The 24,963-nt window shown below is 37.8% G+C and overlaps 1 protein-coding gene and 2 long non-coding RNA genes across 5 annotated transcripts in view; 2 read left to right on the forward strand and 1 right to left on the reverse strand.

Annotated features, from left to right (window-relative positions):
• The first annotated feature begins 3,694 nt into the window (after positions 1–3,694).
• The window catches only part of LOC311084193, a 101,558-nt gene continuing 80,289 nt past the window's right edge, over positions 3,695–24,963 (forward strand). Inside the window, exon 1 of the long non-coding RNA XR_014606460.1 lies at positions 3,695–4,321. This is a non-coding gene — a long non-coding RNA (uncharacterized lncRNA). The remainder of the gene's footprint in view (positions 4,322–24,963) is intronic.
• The window catches only part of LOC311084178 (uncharacterized protein), a 108,549-nt gene continuing 87,964 nt past the window's right edge, over positions 4,379–24,963 (reverse strand). The window contains exons 1-3 of one of the 3 annotated variants that reach the window (XR_014606450.1): positions 16,235–16,442; positions 6,285–6,380; positions 6,096–6,125 (exon numbers count right to left, since the gene is read on the reverse strand). Coding sequence is in view for 1 of the 3 variants with exons in the window: in XM_084116085.1 (XP_083972211.1) it covers positions 5,678–5,794 (117 nt within the window). In the remaining 2 variants the exon portion in view is untranslated. Of the gene's footprint in view, positions 5,795–6,095; positions 6,126–6,254; positions 6,381–16,234; positions 16,443–24,963 lie in introns of those variants that run through there. The other 2 variants (XR_014606451.1, XM_084116085.1) reach the window with 2 other exon arrangements.
• LOC311085534 lies at positions 23,561–24,408 on the forward strand. Its single transcript, XR_014606864.1, has 2 exons — positions 23,561–23,659; positions 23,915–24,408. It is a non-coding gene; the product is annotated as an uncharacterized lncRNA (long non-coding RNA).

Raw genomic sequence — 24,963 nt, forward strand, 5'->3', positions numbered from 1 at the left:
TGAGATTACAGGTCCATCCAATTGCAGATTGTTAAAGAGAGAGAAATGAACAGCAGTAACTGTCAGAAACTCATGAAATCAGCAAATCTTCCATCAATCAGTGAATAATATTCAGTCTGAAATGTTTATTTCTGGATCATTTTGATGGAAACGTCATTCATTCATGGGAAAGTTTACAGCAGAAGAGCAGAAATGCTTTTATACAGTATATTCAAATATTGAAGTATTTTGAGAGCGTATGGAGATCGACTCGATTACAGCAATTGCTTCATGGAAGTGGGCGGAGCTAAAGAGATATTCTGACACGTTTGGCTTGTTTCGACTCCCTGATTGGTGGAATATTTTCTGTACAGCATCATGGGTAATGTAGTTTTACCATAACAAATGCCATGGTTAAACATGATTATTGTGAAGTTGAAATAATGCAGACTGACGGCTTCAACAAAAGCAAATATCATAACTGTAGCTCACATAGGGCTGTATTTTAAAGGTTTACAAGCTATCATTAATCCGTGGAAATTATTTCTTAAACCTTGGGAACAGTTTAAGAATTTGTGAGTACGGTTTATAAACGGTTATTTTCTCCCACAGGTGACTTCTCACTCCAGGGCTAGGATTAGCATGAAGGATGCAGCACTCTTTACATTTTAACGGTATGTTGTCACCCTAAAAGTCGAAGGGTTTTTACATGTATCTATTTCCCTTATTTTTTTGTTCTGTTAGTTGTTTACATTTTTTGTCAGGCCAAATTTTACACAGATGCAGATTACCATGCCGTGCTGTGTGGCATTACCACTGCCCCCACTGTTCACGGACCGTTATAAGAAGAGTGGACATGGAAAGTCATTTGGTCTTGTGTTATAATCAACTGATCTCACAGTCTATGCAGCCTGACCCGCCTCGTGCCACTCCATCAGCCGAGCCTGACCCGCCTCGAGCCACTCCATCAGCCGAGCCTGACCCGCCTCGTGTCACTCCATCAGCCGAGCCTGACCCGCCTCTTGCCACTCCATCAGCCGAGCCTGACCCGCCTCGTGCCCCTCCATCAGCCGAGCCTGACCCGCCTCGTGCCACTCCATCAGCCGAGCCTGACCCGCCTCGTGCCCCTCCATCAGCCGAGCCTGACCCGCCTCGTGCCACTCCATCAGCCGAGCCTGACCCGCCTCGTGCCACTCCATCAGCCGAGCCTGACCCCCCTCCATCAGCCGAGCCTGACCCGCCTCGTGCCACTCCATCAGCCGAGACTGACCCGCCTCGTGCCACTCCATCAGCCGAGACTGACCCGCCTCGTGCCACTCCATCAGCCGAGACTGACCCGCCTCGTGCCACTCCATCAGCCGAGCCTGGGCCATCACAAGACCACTTGTATGCACGGCAACCGGTGCAGGGTGCTGCAGAGGTTTATGGGAAGTCTCTCAGGTGTCCCCATTGCATTCTTAGTCTCCTCAAGAAGAATTATAACACACACTTTTTGAGGAGACATGACGATTTGTCTCACGACATCACTCAGGGCTGTAATCTGCAGAGTTTTACTGTTGATGAGACAAATGGCATATTTTCCGTGCAAAAAACTGGACATGGGTTTTCTGTGCCAGTCCATGTCCAGAGAAAAACATGGGGGAAAATACATCAAGTTAGATTGTGAGCTAGAGGAATGAGTGCAGTATCAGTTGTTGGCTCAGCGGAGTGGATTAAGCTACAGTTTGTGCTCTCACATTCGCTCTGTAGACTACTGTAGAGAAATCGCTGCAGAGACATTTCTCAGAGAAGACGTCCTGAGGGATACGATTGCTGTAAAAAACAATTGGGGAGGCAAAAGCAGCTATATGTGTGAAGAGGCAAAAGGCTGCTTGTGCAGCGCATGCTCCTCTTTGTGTGCCTGTGGACTTTGGTGGGTCTCCATCACAAATATGCCTGTCGATCCATGAGCCCGACATTCATAGTTTTAGCTGACTTGGCCACCTATAACACTCAAAGGAACACCTGGTATTGTCCCTGCACGAAGCCCCGGACATCTTGTCCACACATATACATCTCAAAGTGGCATCTTTTTCAAACCCAAAGAGTCAGAGGTGCCCACAACACCAGGCAGGCTCAGAGGGTTGCAGTCTCCTGGACACCACTGGTATGAAGAGAAGTGTGCAGTACATTTTCAAAGAGAAAAAAATTCCAGAAGCACTGCCAAAAGAAGTTACAACACAGAGAATGAAAATTGATTACCCAAAGTAATTATTTCCTCTTCAGACAGTGTGCCAGTTATGCATTGGACATCCTGCACTTGCAGAGACTGTACTAGTTACCAAAAAAGCTAGGATTGTCAGCATGATGGGCTTGATAGAAAGTAAGTCAGAGAAGTATAACTAATGTAAAGAGCAACTGTGATCAGTGATGGCTAGTATTGTGATGGGTTAACATCAATGTGATTTGTGTTTTACAGACATGTCCACAGTGCAGCAGGGTGCATAGGTACCAGGAGTGGAAAGATGGTCTTCACAACTTTGATAACCAGATTTTTCTCACCCTTGAACTTTGTGTGTTTCTCAGAGAAAATGTTACTGTGAGTATTAATCTTTTCTCCTTAAGATTACTTGACTATGGGCTATATGGAACATTACATATATATTTGTATTTTTTTATTTTGAAGTTTCTATCCATAAGCAACAAGAATGTGTCTCTGTCTAATCTCAGACTTATATGTGTTTGCTCCACACTTTAGGAGCATGTGTCTGTGTCAAGAGTTGTGGATTCATTGGAGGGGTTAAGAGAAGTTTCCACCCAGGACTGTCATATTTCACGCCTATTGCCACTTTGAGGCTTTGTGCGACACAGAGTACACTTACTCCTGTATCAACTGTGGATCTTACCCACCTGTGGTAGTCATGGATTTACACAGGAAAGGGGTTTTCAAGCTGGCAGGTAAGTGACATTGTGATTCTTTTGTGTGTTTACAGTGCAGAAGTGTTGCTTTTCCCTAATGGTGTGATTCATTACAGTCAGTGACCTCAAAACACCCCCTGATGACTTCAACGGTGAAAATGACATTGAGAGTTTTTGGAATTCTGTTCATCTTGCGACGATAAGTCGCGTTTTTTTTCCAAAGTGAGTTATGGTGATTACTAAATTTCATCAGATTCTACATTGTAAACACAATTTGGATTACAAATAATGCATCACATTTTATAGGCAGTGCAAACAACCCTTTCACTGTCAGTCCAAGCTACGAACACTGGGCACTCTGGATTGAGAGTGAAACGTGTGTTTATGATTTTGCAAGAGGTTTGGCGACACACACCAATTTGCGGGTTCCTCGTTGGCAAATTCTTAAGTCAACACCATTCCTATATTTTCTTCTTAAAAAACAGTCTCAAAAACACAGTTTGGAAAATGCATTCATGATGTACTCGATCATTATACATTTTGAACACAAAAGTTTCGGACTGCAGCTTTAACCTTGTAAACCGTAAGTTATAAATGTTATTAAATTACCATTAAGCTCATTCTTCTTTGTCTAATAAAAAAATTTTTTTTATGTTTATTAAAAAATCATTTGATCCACTGCAAGATTTTCTAAAGTTTACAGATAAATCATTATTTTTTACAAACGTACTACTTAAATTTTGCATAACAGCATCAGAAAATTAGGTTTTTAAAAATCCAAAAGATTATAATAAAAGACTTCAGCCGTTATAAGTGAATCAGGTCTGTTTTAATTGCACTTATCACATGAACATACACGCATATGTCGATTTATTTTCTATTTTCCAGAAAATAATATAGTTTATGTGCTTCAAAGCACGTTTTCCTTGACGGATGCAAAGTAAAAAAAAAAAAGAAAAAGAAAGGTCTGTATTCTACTACGGTTCAGGCTTTTGTGAGGAGTTTGGCATATTATACTTCAGCTATGACACTGAAATGACTTTTCTGAAAACATTTATAACTACAGACACGATGATGAGCACTTCTAAATCCTGCCGGCATAAATACATAAATAATTACATATCAACAGTGGACAATCACAGCAAAACCTTCTTTAAGAACAGAACTAAAAGAGACATGAAATGGTGAAAACATTTATAACGAAGAGATAATATGAATAATGAATAATTAACGTTAACAGTAAAAAAAAAAAAAAGAAGATCAGCATGCCATCTCAAATGCTTCATAAAACATGTTTCAAGACATTTGTTAAAACAAATTACAAATAAAAGCAATTCACTTTTTGCACATTTAACAAAGACAAAAACGTGCTTTATGATACAAAATGCATGTTGTTGTTTAACCAGTACACATATCTGTGAAATATGCTTAATACCAGTAGAAGGCTCATGCAAAAAAATACATTACATAAACTCATATTATGCATTTTGTTGCTTTTCTCCAGTGTCTTTCAGTGCAGTTTTACAGGTTCAGTTCCTGAGATTCAGAGTTTGCTCAAGGACACAATGGTGATATTTCATGGATCAACCCTTGCAGGATTTGAACCTTTTACACTTTAACTACAAAGATACGACGCCACAAACAAAGTGCTTCATAAACTTTAACATTTTCTGCTGAAAACACCAGTTTAGATTAACATTAATGTTAGAAATAACGTCATACTGGTGTTTTCATCAGATGTTCCTCTGTAGTGTTGTCAAGATGCTAATACTGAAATTGTAAATATAACATTACCAGTATCGGCATGACCTGTGTGTTGTTTGACTGACAGCTTCTCCGTCAGTATGGAATTACTTGAATACTTTATCAAGATGAACATTTTTAACAACTTCATGTTCACAACCTGTTATAAATGAATGTAAACATAAGCAAAAAAAAAAACAACAAAAAAAAAGCATGCAGGTCTTGTAGTGTAAATGCTGCTGTTATTAAAGTCCCACTGAAGGGCCTGGACCGCACAGGTTTGTTTGATGCGTTGACATAATTTCCACTCAAACAGGAAGCTAAGGCAGGACATATTGAATGTCATATAGGGCCTCCCCCTTTTCAAATAGCCAATAGTGTTTAGTTTACCTCACAGACTTCAATTCGTACTTGACAGCACCATGAAGCGAAGAAGCTTTAGATTCTAGAGAGCGTTTGATTGGACAGAAGATGTGATGAGAAGCTGAAGTCTGCGGTGATGTCATAAAAATCCGTGATCCATTTTAGCGGAAGTGAGAGACTGTAAGTTTTGAAAGCTTTTATCTCCTAAATGCAAATTTTGCCATTCTTCCGGAGCGCATTAACTTATTCATAACCTTCAGGCTAACATATTCATACTGAAAGCTAAAAAAACTCAAATTATGATTTCAGGGGGTCTTTAATGATTAGTTTACAGAAATGGAGAAATCACTTCCTGACTGTTTCTGTCCGAGTCAATTTAGCAGCTTTAATAAACATTTAAATACTCTGAAAATCCTCAAGCGCTCTTTGTACTGTTGGAGGTAATGTTCTCCTTTGTTTCTTACTAATTAACCGTTTGCCTTTTCTGAAGCAATGTTTGCATATTTTAAAATATATTTAGGCTTATTGTTTAAATAACTACTCAACAAACTATTTTGAATTAGTTCAAGGTGAAATTTCTCTAGTATTGGTGCCAACTAATGAAATCTTGGTATCGTGACACTCTTTCTCTGTGAGCGATGTGAGTTTCTTCTCTTCAAGTTCTCTTTTAATGAAAGTATCAAAACAGTAAGTGTTATGTGGGCGTCTCATTGGCCGCCTCAGCCTCAGTCTGATTACGGTTCGAGTCTCTGAGATTCCTCATCAGAAAAGCGTCTCTCTGATCAGGGGACGAGTCTTCAGCTCCACTTGCCTGTTTATAAAAAAACACAGATGAACAGAAAGAAAAAGAAATAAACCGGATTGATGTTTGAGTTACACAAAGGCTTGGAATTACAAAAAATAACAAAATATCTTAAAATGTAGGATTTCTCTTCACATTTATTAGAATAATTCATGTTTCCTAAACAACCTGCACATTTAAATGCTTGAAATACTATTTAAATAAATTACTTTATAATAATATAAAATGTAAATCACACACAAACATTTATTGAGGGCACAGATGTGAATCTGTTTTGCAGTCAGACAGATTCAGTTGATGTAGTTTCTCACCTGATTATCGCGCTCCGTCCTGTTCGCTTCTGGAGGAAAAACAACAAACTCTATTAAACACTTTACTTTGGTTAGAGTAAAATATTGAAAATTCTCACATCTTTTAAAGATGTTTTTAAATCTCATATTTCCATCTTATTAAATCATTTGTATGTTACACTCATCGTTCCTTCATGCTCTGCACTTGCAATAACAGTAAATCACAGCAACAATCAGAAGAATAACAGGAACAGGAACAGCAACAGCAACAACAACAGTTTCCCAGTCTGCCATCTGAACTGGATCTGGAAGAGTTAAAGACAGACAGTCATTGTTTGTTGTCAACGTAAATTATAAATCAACTTCAACAATAGTTTTGTCTGATATTTATTTCTATACTTTGGTCATCAGTTGTATGATGTTGATTTAAGTGGTAAATGGCTCCATCTTGTGTGTTTTTGAAGAACTAGCAGCTAAAACACTATTTAAAGACTACATTCATTTTTCATCTTAATAACATTAGTTAATAACTTTTTTTTTGCATGTGAATAATTCTTTTGTCTAACAGACCTCAATGAAAACATTTACTGGGTTGATATAAACATTTTATGAACATATTTTTTTGTTAACTTCAAATCCACTGCACTTTGGATTCTTGGTGAAGTAAGAATAAATAAAAATAGATGTATTTAAACTGATGATAATAAAAGGTGATAAGAGATGATATTGACCAGAACAAAACAGTTAAACTACCACCAATAGAAAAACTAGTTTGTTTTTAAATCATAAAGAACTGAATTTAAAGTTAAAGCTATAAATTACAGTTTAAGAGTAAATGTGTTTTTCTACATTACCAGTCGATAGTTTTGGTAAGATTATTAATATTTTTGAAGCAAGTCTCTTCTGCTCACCAAGGCTGCATTTATTTGGTTAAAAAATATATTATTGTTATGACAATTAAAAATAATGGGTTTCTATTTTAATATATTTAAATTTTTTATTTATTCCTGTGATCAAAGCTGAATTTTCAGTATCATTACTCCAGTCGTCAGTGTCACATGATCCTTCAGAAATGATTTGATGCTCAAAAAACATTCATATTATTATCAATGTTGAAAACAGTTATTTACATTTTTATTTCAGGATTCTTTGATGAATATAAAGTTCAAAAGAACAGCATTTATTTGAAATAACACATAGAAACAAAAACACAAATAAAACATCTGTTTTACACTGTAATAATATTTCACAATATTATTATTATTATTTTGTATTTGTTTTTTAATGTCTTGGTGAGCAGAAGAGATTTCTTTCAAAAACATTAAAAATCTTACCGATCCAAAACTTAGGACTGGTAGAAACTTAGGCTGTGTTTCAAATAAATATAGGAAAATAAAAATAGAAAACACCCCTGAATGTCACTACAAAATGATAATGTGATTTAAATGTACAAGACTTGTTTAACCTGCGTTGCGGCGACAATGCAACCCTCACTTACAAACAGCGAAATATGCAAATGAGCGTGAAGCGCACCGCTTCAAGATTTGGACCAGTGACCAGAAGACCAGACTCGCTCAAGAGACTGCGTCAACAGCAAGGGGAGAAAGAATTTGTGACAAACACTCGTTGCGTTAGAAAATTTAGTATGATGTATTTAAGGAATTTAAATAATAAAGCAGTGAAATTTAAAACATCACTTCACACAGGAGAAAAAAAAAAAAAAAAAAAAAATATATATATATATATATATATATATATATATATATATATATATATATATATATATTAATTATAAATTAGGGTTATATAATAAGGTTACATTTAATTGTTCCACGGCAAATCCTTGCTTTTCTCCTGGTCATTTTATATATATATATATATATATATATATATATATATATATATATATATATATATATATATATATAAATGACCAGGAGAAAAGCAAGGATTTGCCGTGGAACAATTAAATGTAACCTTATTATATAACCCTAATTTATAATTCCTAGTTAGTTTATAATTATTACTGTTTCTCACCTTTTTCCATGACCTATTTAGTTTCAAGCTAATAAATCTAATTGACCCTTCTTTTATTAATATATGTAGCCTATATAATTTATTTGTTTACCTATTTATTCAATTTGTTTCTAATTGGCTTATATAATGTTAAGTACGCATTTAAAATTCAAATACAATTCTTCCAAATGAAAACCCTTTAAGAATACTCTTTTTCTTTCTCGTTCTCCAAAAAAAAAAAAAAATAATAATAATAATATATATATATATATATATATATATATATATATATATATATATATATATACATATATATATATATATATATATGAAACCAAAATTAAATGAAATAAAATACAATAGAATTTGAAAGAAAAAGAAAACAGTAGAGAATATAAAATCACAGGTCAAATTTACTGCTTAAAGGGACACTTCACCCATTTGCATTAAGCTTTGCATTGTTAGAAACCCAGTCATACTATTGAATGGTCGTGCAACACTCTCTCATTTTCCCCTGAGACGGGAGAAATCCGTTATTTACCTCTTACACTTCCTCCTACAATGACGCAAAAATCGTCATTTTGCGTCATTGTAGGAGGAAGTGTAAGAGGGGGGGATTTCTGTTGAGACTACAGACACTCGTTGCTCATCTTTCCCAGGGGGCGGGACCCGCTCACGCTACAGACCTATTACAGATCAGTGGGTGGGACTTTACTCTCTGAAACTGAAAGCAATATCCTCCATCTTGTTTGAAGCTAAGCTAACAGGCGCTGTGGAGACAGATGTAAAGTTATGACAATAGCGGAGGAGAGTACTCAATATGATATAGACTAGAGGAAGAGGATTTCGGAAGTCTGATGCTTGAATCAGGTGTTTGTGGCTACCTTTACAAGCCGCATTATAGCGAAGAGCAGCCGAGGCAGAAGACCTGCCTGCCGCGGACGAGGAGCCCGGACTGGCTCGAGTTAGGGCGGACTGGTGGCGCCGGTGATCTCACTATGCAGCATAGACTGTAAGATAGAGTCCGTCTGTGGCAAAGAATTTCAACGAGGACAATTTCTCCTGGACGAAATCTCTGAATCAGACGAGGACACGGACGTTTGTGTTGAGAACTATCCTAGTTTCGCACCGCATATGTTTTGACTGAACATCCAGGTACCATGCAATAATTCACCTTTTCGAAAGAAATACAAACGAGGAGTAATGCACTGAATGTGAAATGAATTTCAAGCTCTGGTGGTAGCTAGCCTTGTAGACGGAAGAGTGATTTCTCTTATAGGCAGATATGCGCTTTCTGGATTAGTGCGAGTGGCTTGCGGAGCTGTGCAATGTGGTGCATTGTGGGAGTTGTTGTCTTTCATACAAATGCGTCCTGAAGTTATTTTTTGTCTTTTCTCGGTCACAAAGGCACCAAATTCAAAATTTCTTTTACATTTCGACTACATATATGACCCACTTTAAATAAAAAACAATGTTCAAATGGGTGAAATGCCCCTTTAAATAGCAGTCTCAATTAATTCAGATTCCTCTTTATATATATATACACACACACACTAATTCTCAGTCCCAGTTCGAATGCCACTCCCACGAGATCCTTCTTCCGCAATGTATAGGGGAGAGCGCGGCACAAAGTAACGCTTTTTGACTTTCTCAGTTTGTGTAAATCTACTTATGGTTCCGAGTATTTATTTTTTCCCACATTAATTTCCCACATGTCTACTACAATTATGTGTTTTTGTTTTGTTAATACAGTATATATTTTTTTCTTGATATACCCCGAAAGAATGGAAGTGAAATGTGACAACATGCCCCAGGTGGGGTACATTGTAACATGTGCAGGGGCACATTGTCACATGACCACAGCTTAAAATGTTATCTGATCTAATAAAAAAAATATTCAAAACAAACTAAAATATTTTCTAAATAAAATACAATGAAAATGATGAATTTAATGAAAACTTTTTCATATAAAATAATGGCAATTTTTAATAATTAAATATAAACTCATTTTTGAGTTTTGACTATGATCACATGAAAACACAACTATACAACATAGTTCAAAACAAATAAATAATTAGTAATTTCTGAACATTGACTCTCAGTCTTTATTCGCCTTTTTCTCACGTTTTCTCAATAAAATTTATAAAAGTATAGAATATAATAGCATATTTCTAATAGGGGCACATTGTAACGCAGTGTTACAACATGCCCCCGCCTGCACAACTAGGGTTTAAACCCTGCTAGTGTCTTCTGCTAGTTAGCGAAGCATTAAATAACTATCTCAACTAAATAGCATCTTAGAGATTAAAATAATATCAAATTTGTCTTATTTTAAATAAACACAAAAAAATTGAGATGAAAAATTAACTTAAGTAAGAAATTTACTTTTGCTATGGTTTAATAAATGTCTATGGATATCTTCCAAAAAAATATATATTTTGGCGGATTTTTTTTTAAATATATATATATATATATATATAGTGTTGATATGGCAACTAGTAAATACACAAAGTTTCGTCATCCAAGCATGTGCGGAAGTATTTAAAACAAGCGTGTTACAACTAGCCCCGCGTTACGTTGTGCCCCCGCGCTCCCCTATCTTAGATCAACACAGTTCAATTGACCGTTCGCAAAACCCCGCCCTCGAACGCTCATCCTAGCTCAGCAACGGTAACTAAGGAGAAGGACCTCCGTCAAACATTGCAATATCCAGCACATGGTGAAACGAAGCGCCTATGGCACCTGCAAGTCTGACACCCAAAAGTTTAGAGGGAGGGGTCGTTTTTTTCGCCTTTCCAAGACCCAAGCGGAAAGATGCCGACAATGGATTAAGCAGTGTGGGAGACCTCACTCACAGCTAAATGCCTCGAAGATTAATAAGCATACATTTGTCAGCGTATATAATATATAAGCTTCAGTCACGCCCGTTTCACATATACTCCGTAGTCCGTTTACAGTGCGTTTGAAGTGCGTATTTCGAAGCGTTCGAAGTTCGAAGCGCCCGCGCCCTCTGACCTTTTCCGTCGCTTTCCGGCGCTTGCGCAGACCGAAGCACCCGCGTCCTCTGATCATTTGGGTGTGTGTGTTTACAAGAGGACAAAAACTATATAAATACTGTTCGTTTTCTCACACAAACCGCTCGTTTCGTGTCTTAAGCCATCAATGTGTACTTACGATGGGGAATTGTTTAATTTGGATTATGGGGAATTGTTTAATTTGGACTTTGTGCATGCTGTTTTGAGACAGTGACCATAGACCTGCATTATATGACTGACAGACAAGAACGGTTTGACCTAAAAATATCAAAATTGAAACTACTCCGGAAAAAAACCCACCTACATCTTGGATGCCTTTGAGGTAAGCTAAAACATACCAAAAATTAATTTCAAAGTGAACTATCCCTTTAACAATTTCACATGCCCCCTCAGTCATTTCATCCTGCAGCCGGGCCTCAACCTGCACAGACAATATTAAAATGATCCAGTTTGATGCGTTCATTTAGACTGAATTTTGGCCGTTAAATGACATCTATAGACACAGACTATTATTCCCATATTATTCCCATCATTCCATCATTCCAAACCTCAAAACCTATTGATTTAGTGATCACTTTATCTGGGCCGGGTTTCCCGATAACGATGTATCTTAGCTCTTAAGAGTGCTTTCTACGTGCAAAGTTACGAACGCTCGCAGCAATTCCACGAGCGTTTCCCAAAAATGCACTTAACATGAACGCTCTACGTGCTATTTAAAGGGGTGGTTCAGGATTTTCGACATCGGACCTCATTTTCAAGTGAGCCTGGTTGTTATTCATCAGTGGAGACAGTTTTCAAAAAAATTCATCCAGTCCTTACTTTTGGATAGTTCGCCTATGCTAGGCTAGCGCGAGTCAACGGTGCACGCGTTAGCCTGCCATTAAAACAGTTTTACCCACTCCACAGTACACCAAAAGCAAATAAATTATAACGCCAGACTATCGATGTAAATGTCTGTTGAGAGAATAATGTTAAAAATCAAACTACCCTTTCATCACATTGCATTAGTTATAATTTGTTCCCTGTATTTATAAGCAGTCTACAGCAGCGGTGGAGTTATATTTGGTTACCTAGGAAACCGAGAGAGCCGGTCCACATAACAATCACGCAAGTGTATTTACCTGCCGCTGACAATGTGATGAAAGGGTAGTTTGATTTCTAACATTATTCTCTCAACAGACATTTACATCGATAGTCTGGCGTTATAATTTATTTGCTTTTGGTGTACTGTGGAGTGGGTAAAACTGTTTTAATGGCAGGCTAACGCGTGCACCGTTGACTCGCGCTAGCCTAGCATAGGCGAACTATCCAAAAGTAAGGACTGGATGAATTTTTTTGAAAACTGTCTCCACTGATGAATAACAACCAGGCTCACTTGAAAATGAGGTCCGATGTCAAAAATCCTGAACCACCCCTTTAAAGGACAAGTTCGGTATTTTACACTTAAAGCCCTGTTTACAGATCGTTTCTGGTGAAATAGAACGGTTAAGATAAAAATTTGGACAAATGCTACTGTCCCGAGAATTTTAGGTTTATTTCGCTTTCCCCAAAACCTCCAGAATAGGAGTATAGGTGCACTGGAACAATCCTTCCTAATACGCTTGAATAATAGACACTCCAGCCCAGTTGGTGGCGATAATGCACCTTTGCAAGCAAACCACTGGCATTTCAGTTTGCGATCCGCCGTAAAAAAAAAAAAAAAAAACACACAAGAAGAAGAAGAAGAAGAAGAAGAAGAAGAAGAAAACAACCCCATTTCAGTTTCCGGTGGCGGAGTAATACCGTACCTCACATCACATCCAATGCAAGTCAATGGAGTTGGACAAAATCTACGATAATACCTGTTGGAAAGCATCTTTTGCAGCGATTTTTGTGTGAGCATATCAGTGAACACCCCTGACCACTCAGTGAGTTTCACGTCTTAGTAAACGAAAGTTTAATGCGTTTTAGGAAGGATTGTTCCAGTGCACCTATACTCCCATTCTGGAGGTTTTGGGGAAAGCGAAAGAAACCTAAAATTCTCGGGACAGCAGCATCTGTCCAAATTTTAATCTTAACCGTTCTATTTCATCAGAAACGATCTGTAAACAGGGCTTTAAAGGGTTAGTTCACCCATTTAAGACATGAAGTTGTATGCAATCCTTACCAGCACTATAGTGCATACACACTGACCCACTCTGTGGTCACCTCCCTGGTCAGAGTTCTGGCCGCTGGAAGTTTTTCAAGAAAGTATTCCCGGTTAGTTTCCGGGGCCTCAAAACTGTGCGTTTTTACGTGAAAAAATTATATGCGTTTCAAAGCTTGATTAATTTACATCACAAAAAACACGCCAGACAAAATTCATACCTCAGTTTTTAATCGGCACTATTTTCTTTCCATTTCTATCAATCCGCGCTGCTGTCAACGTCAACAGTGCGCACGTTCCGATCAGCTGTTGATAGCGCGACTCGCTGACAAACATGTCTGACTACGAAACTTCTGATGATGAAACCAATTTTAGCACAATGTCAGACGGAACAGATGATGATTAAAGTAATTTTAGCACAACGCTAAAGGGATACCTTTATGAACCGTATACCGAGGCCGAACTTCAGCAGATGGAGATAGAACGGGAAGTGAGAGAGCGAGAGGACAGAGATGAAGTTGTCCAAGTTGATGCTGGGCCCACAGCTGTAGCAAGAGCCAGGATGAACGACAAATGGTGGTGCACTTGTTCAAATTGTCAAGTTATGCCAACAGAAGCTATTGCTGTCACGAATGGGAACTCATATGCCACAGATGCAAAACCCATCGATTGACGAGGAGGCCAACTGCATTACAGCCTTACAGGTCTGTCTGCATTACATCCAAATAGTTTTCTCAGCAAATTGTACCTATATCCCTATATACTGTTTTTATATTAGACCTCTTTTGATTTCCACTGGAGTCTAAACATTGTTTACTGTACAGTTTAGACATGGGATCATAAAGTTAGTAAATATAGAGCTTACCCGTGGTACTGGTACAGCAAAACTCTTTAAAATCTTTTTTTTTTTTTTTCTCCTTGGTTGGGGATGTAATCGTCTTCGCTGAAGTGAGCACTGCACACACGAAAATCCTTGATTCTGGATATTTTAGCTCCCGCAGAGTAGCCGATGGCAACCAGCCAAAGCTGTCTCATAATTAGCTATATCCGAAACAGGAAAACGATGGAATCTGAACAGTGATCCCAGCACATTGTGGTCACAACCTGGGAATTTACAAGTTCGCATTGTTAATTTTCTACTTTTTACGTCGTTGTCATTCGATTGTGTAAACACTATGGAACAGCTGATCGGAACGTGCGCACTGTTGACAGCAGCGCGGATTGATAGAAATGGAAAGAAAATAGTGCCGATTAAAAACTGAGGTATGAATTTTGTCTGGCGTGTTTTTTGTGATGTAAATTAATCAAGCTTTGAAACGCATATAATTTTTTCACGTAAAAACGCACAGTTTTGAGGCCCCGGAAACTAACCGGGAATACTTTCTTGAAAAACTTCCAGCGGCCAGAACTCTGACCAGGGAGGTGACCACAGAGTGGGTCAGTGTGTATGCACTATAGTGCTGGTAAGGATTGCATACAACTTCATGTCTTAAATGGGCGAACTAACCCTTTAAGTGTAAAATACCGAACTTGTCCTTTAAGAGTCGCTGTCCATTGTTGAACTGCTGAAACATAACCTTATATGGGATCGTATTCTGAACGTTTAACCTAATAATTGCCATCTGTTGTGGATTAGCAATCAAGACAAGTAAAGCACCTACAGGCGGAGGCACTGAAAAAAAAAAAAACAAAAAAAAAAAAAAACGAAAAGATACCTTTCAAACAGATGAAATTAATGTCCTTTTAGAGGAGATAGAGTGACACAAAGATGTTATTTTTAACAGATTGAAAGGATTTTTTTTTTTGTTCATTACATTAATTTTGATTAAAATTATTAGATTAAATTATTTCTATTTTTTTGTTTTGTTTTCTGACCTTTTTAATTATTTAATTTATACATTTATTTAATCAACAACAAAAAAAGAGTAATAAAGTGTACAATAAAGTACAATCAAAACCTTATATTATAATCACATTGCATTTGAATAAAGTTAAAGGTGTAATCTGCCGGTTGTCCTGCAGGTGTCCTCATAAATCTGTCTTCTTACGATGCACTTGGGGATGTACGATTACTCCAGAGCACTCGTAGATCTACGAAGATTTTCAAGTGCTACTTAAGATACGATGCTTTTGGGAAACAACAGAACATAATATTAAGATCAGTCGTACGATCGTTTTTACGATCAACTTAGGCTTACGATGCTTTTGGGAAACGCAGCCCTGTTTTGTAGCACTATAATAACCCTGATGTGGAAATCCCGTTTTACATGTCAACTTGATTTTGTTGTTGGCATATATGTGCAGTTATGTTAAAAAAATCTCTGCTGTTTTCATTGTTTTGAGATGATGATGATGTTAATTTATTTTAATTAAAAAGTTTATATATTTAGTTTTTTTTTTTTTTTTTTTTTTTTTTTAAATCTGTCATTAATTTTACAATAAAAATACATTGAGAATGTAAAAGATTGCCTTATTAAGGAAATTTTATGGTGGCGTTTAATCTTGCATCAAATAGTGATCTACAGACTTGCATTTACCAATCACAGCATTAAATATTGTGCTAGTACTAGTATTGAACTACAAGAAGCAAGACAGTTGCAAGCCTTTGATTAGAGTTATTTAAAGCTTTTGATGGGACAGTAAGGTCCTAGAGATGTGGTGACAACAGCTGCGCAGAGGGGGCCCGATTTAGATTTTTTTGTCACGGGGCCCAAAATTCCTGGAGGTGCCCCTGCATGTGCGTCATCATGGTCGCGCATTAACTCATAGCTCAAATACATGACGAAATTCATTAAAATGACCTCTATTAACTACTCGAATTAACTTAACTCTGAAACATTAATTATTCAACACATACATGCAATATTCTTCCCATTATAAAACAGAAGATTAACTCTTACAACTGCATATAACATCAGAATTTAGTAATTCATTTATCAAGCATTTTACACACACACATTTTTTTTTTAATAACAACACTCACCAAGATAACTCAATTTTCGATTATGAAGGGCAAAAAATCCCAACTTTGGATCTGTATTCTCTCCGTAGCAGTCAATTACACATTCACTTGTAGTTGACCTTTGAAACTCCCACACTTAGTTCATTCACTGTAATTCTATTTTTATTTTATTTTTTAATTTTTTTTAAGGATAACACCAGCAGCTTCTCTATCTTGAACCACCCACTTCTCTGACTCGCACAAAGTCAGTGTCGCATCATCCTTATCCTGGCTCCACCTATTAAGGTGGGGCTAACTCCCACTCGTCGAATTGAACCAATCTTCATCTTGTTAAATTGGATGAACTTTTCTAAATAAGTTTTATGATTTTAATTTATGCATTTTCTTATTTTCTCTTAGAAATCTTAAACTTTCTCCTTTTTTTCTCTCTTTCCCCCCAGATATTAATATAATAACTGTTTTATATATATTCACGAGTGTTAGTCCTTTTTTCTTTTTTCCTTACATCATCAGAATCTCTCCAGTGACTTGGGTTACACTTGCTTTTAAACATGAAGACTCACCATGAACAGAAACACTGAAGATCTTTTCACTGAAGCTGCTGTCGCTGATGATCATTAGTTTATATTCTCCAGAGTCTGTGTCTCTTATGTTCATGATGGTCAGAGATCCAGTCTGATGATCCAGCTTCAGTCTGCCTCTGAATCTCTCTTTACACTGAACATCTGTACAGATATCACGCTGATCTCCAGTGATTAGAGCGATACGAATGCCATTATAAAACCATATAATCAGGTCTTGTGGGTTTGTTTGAACACCAGTGTTTAGAGTGACTGAATCTCCCTCAATCACTGACACTTCTTCTGTATAAGCAAACACACCTGAAGAAGAAACAATTAACATTAGTCAAACAAATGCATAATAGTGCTTTGAAAATGTTTTTCTACACATCATAAAGTTTGTGATGTCTGGATTTATAATGTAACACAGAAGAACATCATTGATTTACACTTTCACTCATCAGACAAAAATAATCTCATGGAGGATCTAGAACAACTTATGTTCAACTTATGTTATCTTACAACACATGAATATTGTATTACCCATAATAATATGTAAGAAAATTGTGCCCTTTCCCAAAACATTAAGGTACAATGGAACGTTTATCATTTTAATCTTTATTATTTTTACTGTTTCAATCTTACACTTAAATCAAATTGCATGTTAACTACTTACACTACATTCAATGCACATTTCAGTTTATGCACAGGTATCAACATTTACTCACAGTACAGGGCTCTACGCTAACTTTTTCCCCAAGGAGAACATGTGCTCCTAAATGAAAAGCACACTAAGAAATATAGGAAGCACAGTGAAAAAAGCTGATTAAACTTCTCAATTCATATGGATTAGGTTTATGATCTTTTTATGAACTTTTTTCGAATAAAAGTCTTACGGGTTTGGAACGACATGATGGAGAGTAATAAATGACCGAATTTTCCATTTTGGGTGAACTACCTGTTTAATAATTATGCAATTTTTATTTTTAGCCTACTTCACAATATCTAAAACAAAAGAATGGACACCTCAATAAAGTATAAAGTGCTAAAAACAAAACAAATGCTTGCTTGCTTTTTTCCTTTGCAGTTGCAGTCGGCTACATTAAGAGGTCCTTCTGTCCTCGACTGTTCTGGTCGCAACTTCAGTTTCTGCTCTTGGTCTTCTGGTGAGACCTAAACACTGCTAATAAAAAAATGGTAGGCTACTCATTTGCAAGTATTGATAGTGTGTGCGAGGTCCTTGGTTTTTTTTTTTTGTTTGTTTGTTTTTTTTTTTGCTCTTGGTCTTTTGAGATAATGACTCTTCATAGGCCTACTGTGTTGCGTATCTAGCTCACTAGGTGTTTACTTGACTTTTTTATGGTGTGGGGGCCTGTTTATACTTGGTCACTTCATGCATTTTACTGATCAAAACGATTCCATTTACACCTAGTCTAGTCACATAAGTGTGTGTTCGCAAAATTGATATAAATCGGATATATTCCCGCGCTATATGCAGATTTAATGTAGGCTAGGCTAATGCAGAGTTCACGTCACCAAACGCAACAGATATGAGCAGCATTTTATTGATCATCAGCTCATTTCAAAATCAGCGATAGGAGAGAGCAACAGCAGCACTGGTAGCCTAATATCATTTCTTTTTTTCTATTAATGAATATGATTGTGTGTTGAGCATCTACGACTTGCTTTAAACTTTCATTTGCGGCAGTTTGCGCGTTGGCTTGATGAATAGATCGCTCTGTCGTGATGCGTGTTGCAGTAGCGTCACCATATCTGGCTATAACGCTCTCACTCGTTTATTTTTAGCACTGTTGCGAGGAGTCACTTGACTCTCTCACTTAAATCCAGCAGTTCCCGGCAGTGACGGATCTAGAAAAATATTTATGGGGTGGCGAGAGGGGGGCAGGAATTTTTGAGGGGTGGCAACATATGGCAGACATAGCCTATACTGAATTTAATCACAGTTAAATTGGCCATAACTTTTAATTCGTTGCTGCCAATAGGTATGGGTATCGTTTGGTATTAGGCTACTACTGTTGTGGCAAAAATATTCATTAAACAACCATGTCTGTAAGAGACATTTCTGGAGTCAAATTGTCTTTTAAAAGTATTTATTCTTGCAAGAAGGCCCAGTTGCCACACAGAAGTCAAAAGTACAGTTTGTGAAACAAGTGCGAAGAGGAAGGGAGGGCAGAGCAGTCTTTATAGTCTCTTTCAAGGTTTCCTGCTCACAGACTCTTATCTAAGAAAAGGGAAGGTTTCTCTGCTAGTAATCTAATCCTGCTGAGTCTGTTCTTACAAACTCACAAGTTCTAAATCGGGCGGCTCGACCCTAGGGGTCCCCTTTTCAATCTGCCTCCTTCTGACGTCTCACCTGTTTCCCAGTGTTTAAAAACACACACATATCAGTCATATGTTGGCAGACCACGTACAGTCCAGCAAAGATCATTTCAATGTCTTACTAATGAAAATAATGAAAATCAACACTGTAAATCAATGAAAATCAAAATTTCCCATCACACTACTCTTACCAATACTCCTTATCGATCCGGTACTTTAACGTATTTTTTTTTTTTATACTAAAAAAAAAGGGAATTTTTTTTTTAGAACACAATTAATATTGCTTTATATTTTGAAATGTAAAATAAATAACTATAGCAAAAGAAAAAGCAATGCTTTAACAAAACAAATAAAACATGTATGTAATGCAGAAGGGTGCAGGCTATATTCAGAAGACATAGGACACCAAAAATAAAGTACAAACACATGGTGAAAACTGAAAAGTATACAATTAAACAAATATACAAATTATATATCCAGTGCTTTATTTTCAGTAATGTCTGACATTACTGTTCAGGAGTAATATGGGCTAAAAAGACATAATAAAGTCAGATTTAAAATAACACTGCACGGTTTATCATAGATTAAAGCGTATATCATTCAAGAGCTGCGACTGATTTTCTCTTTGCCTTTTGTTGTTTGATTCACATTAATGGAGCAATGGTAAGCAGGATTATTAGACTGCTGCCTTAAGACCAAATGCAGATCTAATCATTATTACGCATCATATTTTCTCCCAACTAACGCCCATACTTAATCCTATTGTATTTGTTATTTCCCCAGTTGTAACCTGGTTTCATTGCTGTGATATCTGAGAGTAATTGGATTTAATAGGACTGCTTAGCTAATCAAATGATCGATCTCCTAACTGGCACTGTATTGTGTGTTGTAATGTAACGTACGTCGGCGAAACGGCGACCATCAGTAAACGTTATGGATACAAACAATTTTTTTTTTTTTTTTTTTTATTAAGCTGTTCTTGTCTTTACTAAAATCAAAATGAGGCTAATCAAAGGGAAGAGTGCTCTTACAAATCACGAGGGAGCGATTTGACCGCTGATTTTGGCTAAATCTCTCTCCAGTCCTGTTGCAGGGCCACCGCCCCGCAGCAGACTCGCTGTGTGGGAGCCAGACTGAGCGAACGCCGCTCTGCACGCAGGGGGGAGGGGCTAATAATACATTTAAAAATTTAATTGTTCACTTTTGGTAAATGTATTGTTTAGTTCACTGTTTTGATAAGCTTGTGGACATAGTGGCGGATTGTTTTTACAAGTACAGTTTTTGGATAATCAAAGTTAGGGGGGCAGCTGGGGGGGCATGGCTCTAGAGTGCACCTGCCCCCCTGCCCCCCTGTAGATCCGCCACTTACACCACAAATGAGCAGTATAAAATGTTGTACAATATGCTTTACAATATGCTTAAAGTCGGCATGAAATCAAATTTGACAAATCGTCTTTTTATATGTAATATTGTAGTGTTTATTGTAAATGATTTATCTGTGCACTTCATTATTTTTTTTTTAAATTCATGTACCCTTATAATCTTTAATCAAATACATTACCCTACCATCCCCCCTCGAAACGACCTCTCTTCTCTATCACGTGAATCTCATCGAGAAACCTCCACAACTGAATGTAAACTGGCATTCAAATCTGCCTCCATTTTGTTTGCAACGCCCAACCTCCAACGATCCAATCAATTCCCGATGGACGAAATCAAGCCCCGCCCTACATTTTTTTTCTAATTTCAGAAGCCGTTTCACTCGGATATACGTCACAACAAGAAAAAAAATGACAATCTCAACTTCAGTTTCATGCCGACTTTAACAGAAACTAAACTTACACAACAGTAGGCTATATTTGCCCGCATATATCATGCGGCGTTGCCTTTTTCAATATCCTCATCATCTGTCATGTGCTCAGTAATAATATGTCCAAGGTATTTTATTTTCTCACACACAGTGAGACTCTTGTTAGACAACTTAAAAACTGGAAAATGTATACTTTTATCCTCCTTAGTTCTGCAAGTCATAACCATACTCTTATCAGGATTATATACAATATCATGTTCATATCCATGAAAACACAATACTATCCGTCGAATGTAAAGCTAATAGAGGGGGTGGTACGGAAATCGAGCGCTCGATTGTATTCGAAAGGAGAAGCAAAGAAATTACACAATGCTGGGTGTTAGATTTTTTAGAGTCACTTATTTGCTTTAAAAAGTATTTTAAAGTGTCAGTGACAGTGACGTCATACACATAATACAACCAGAGATACTGCTTTACGGCAATCCTTCAGTCACTTTGGTGCGTTCGAGCTCTGCACTTTCTTTTCTCTCGAGGCATCGACAACACAGCTGACACAGGTAAATACACATGCTAGAAGAGTTTTTGTTTTGTTTGTTTCTGGTCCCGCTTCGGATGCCACGATGCCATCAAGCGGTATCTCTGGTCGTAATCAGTCCTTCACTGACCAATCAGCGTTCATTAGCAGAATGCTAGCGTGTTATGGGCAACAACAACTCAACCTGTAAGAAATCGAAAGGACACAAGAATTCGTTCATTCAACTTTCGACCTATAACCCATGTTGAACTTGCAAAACCTACAATAAAATCTGAGATTTGTCAACGGCAATCAGGTGAAAGAGACTAATTTAGCCGTCTAGCCTCATAGACTCCCATTCATTCTGCACTCGCCCGTGAGCACTCCCAGTGGAACTCTGGTGGAACTACAACCAAAATTCGGTACAATAGGACTCAATAGGGAGTGCCAAGGCTCTCCGTAGACGGGCTCTGATTCTCTGGCCCTTTTCACACGACGTCACGCAACTTCCGTTCTGACTCAAAGCAGTGTATGTTTACTTCCGCCGCCAGCATAACGCTACTCTATGGAGTTTACGCAGTCCCTTCAACACCTGCCAGAAATACATCTGGATGATGTGCATCGTCTTGCAGACAAATTTTCACTCACCACACGGTCCAAACTTGATAAAGGATACAAATTCTTCATTGAGCAGTACCTGTTTGCATATGAAGGTAAGCATTTTGTATTGTCCCGCCCAACTTACGTTAGCGGAGGAGTTAGGATAACGGTAGCTGCTAGTTGTTAGCTTTCTCTTCTGCAGTGAAAGTCCATAATATTGAATAATTTACTGTAATACAGACCTGCAAACTCTTGTTGCAATCATGTTTATTACTGATATTATTACTTTGCTATAGATTGTGTATTGTTAGATAAAAGTCAGTAACGCATTCATGGTTAATGTTGTGCCCTTTCGAATTTTCGAATGTAGTTGTTGATGAGGTGACAGTGAGAGGGTGCTGTCACAGGTCCATGAGGAAAAATGAGGAGGCTCATCATCTTCAGGTTTTTCTGATTTTCATGTTCTGCTGCGGTTGCAGACTTTGCAGTATCCCACAAAGTTCCATTGTGGTTCAGTGTGTTTCTCAGCCTGGTGTCAATGAGTGTGTGGCAAGACAACCCTGCATAGATTCCCAAAGAACCCGGCGTTAAGGGACCAGTGGATGGAGTTTGTTTTTTCTGAGCATCAACGGAGTTGTGCAAGACTGTTTGTTCCCTGCATTTCGACGATGATTGTTTTATAAACAAAGCCCAGTTCGACGCTGGATTTGCAGATCGTCTAATGCTTAAGGATGGAGCAGTTGCAAAGATAAAGGTTCACGGTCGTGCGTTGGAACCATAGGCGGTGAGTAAAACTGCTTGTCTGCTTCAAATGTCTCTGTGTGTTGTTAACTATCAGCGCATAAGCACAGCTTTAGCTCCGCCCACACGGCCCGCCTCCAGCCGCTCGTTTTTTTTCCGGAAAGACTCTGTACAGCCCATCTTTCTTTTATAAATATAATAAAACTAAAGACTTTTTGGAGATATGAAGGATGCAGTACTACTCTATAGGTACTCAAGATTAACATGAGATTGACTGAAACTGAGTGTTTCACCCCCCCTTTAAAAACAGAAGAGGGTTGTTAGGGGACATTAAAGGCTGATAAATATTCTGTGTTATAAGTTATAAAAAGTTGGAGTTCAAAGTTCATAGACTTGCTTTAATCCTTAAGTTTGTTCAATTACTCCAAATAAATGTAAAATTGTTGTGAGCAAAAACTTATTTTCATGTTTCTATTATCAGGTTACATTTCATGCGAAAGAGGTTCCTGTGGTAGTGAAATGCATGTCATGTACCTGCTCTGCTGGAAAAGCACTGTGCAACCACATTATGGCATTATTGTTCCAAAGTGCTCACTACTGTACCATGGGCTTCAAGACAGTGCCATTGCCACTGTCATGCACCAGCTCTCTGCAGACCTGACACCGGCCTAGGACACATGTAATACTTTAACATTCATTACATTTAATGATGTTGGACTAGAATTTTGTAATGACATTTGTCAATTAATAATTTCTCATCAATATATTACAGGGAATTGCTCCTGAGGCAACAAATGACATGGTAGTGCGTAAACCAGTACCAAGGACTAAGGATCATGCCCGAACTGGAGTGAAATGTACACTGTACAGAGCATATGGTGGTAAGTCTGAATGAACACATGTCCAAATATTGTAATGTATAATAGAACATTGATTAGTATCTTTTCCCTTTAAGCCTTCAGTTGATATCTTTTGCAAATTATGAACATTTCTTAATATGTAAGGGTTTGGGGCAGCTCAACACATTTTCATGTGTATTTATAGAGAGGTGATATGTGTTGGTGTCTGCTAAAACATGAAAGGTCAGGTGACAATGATATGTACATTTAACTTGACATATCTCACTTTTTTGTCAGGGCCTCTTCCAGATCCTCACATCATTGCCAGTGCTGAGAAACTTCAAGACAAACGCCCACAACCAGGCATTTGCAAATTGCTGCACGGGCTCGAGGCCCTTAATTTTGTGGACTCTAAATTTGGCCCTGTGCCATTTGGGTCTTTTCTCTCTTACCAGTGTCCTCTCGAGATAAGTAGAGACATTATTAAACACCCTGGTGCCCCTGGATTTCCTCAGTTGCCTTTAGAAGGTTACAATTTTAAATTTAATTTCCAATTTGAGCCCAACTACAAGCAACAATGCCACTTAGAGAGACTTAAGGTGTCAAGGGAGATGTCTGCTGCAATTGAGGAAGAAACACGACTGCAGTCAGAATGCCAGCTGTGGACCCAGGTACGCAAACCCCGACTTACAGCCAGCAGATTTGGTGAAATATGCCATGTCCGTGGAGAGTCTACTGCAAAATCCTTGGCTACTCGCATTCTGAGAGGAACTCCTCAGACAGCTGTGATGTCTCTGTGACGCAGTGTGGGGTCATCATCCACCCTGATGCACCTCACCTTGCAGCCAGCCCTGATGCTAAAGTCTTCAACTCCAGAGAAACACCGCCATTTGGGTTGGCAGAGGTAAAGTTGTGATGTTGAAGATGTTGCTCAAGTTAAACACCTGATCACAGTTCGAGGCCAGGCCTGCCTTAAGAAAAGCCACAAATATTATCATCAGGTTCAAGGCCAGCTGGCATTAAGCGGACTTCAGTGGTGTGATTTTATAACAGATACCCACACTGACTTCACAGTTGAAAGAGTATTTAGGGATGAGGAGATCATCAACTCAATGCGACAGAAGCTGGATTATTTTTATCACAACATCTACATGGATGCATTATTACGTTGAGGCAGAATTTTCAAATGTAAATAGTTCTATGTACATCTGTGATGCATGTAATTCCTGTTTACAGGAATACATGTTATTCCTCAATTTACAACTTCAGTCAACGTTGCATTGTATGTAAATATATATGGGCTTTATAGTCTGTCTTGGTCACTTTTTGCTTATGTTCCATGGTTG

This window comes from Abramis brama (genome assembly GCF_963993115.1).
Source record: "Abramis brama genome assembly, chromosome: 6".
NCBI lineage: Eukaryota > Metazoa > Chordata > Actinopteri > Cypriniformes > Leuciscidae > Abramis > Abramis brama.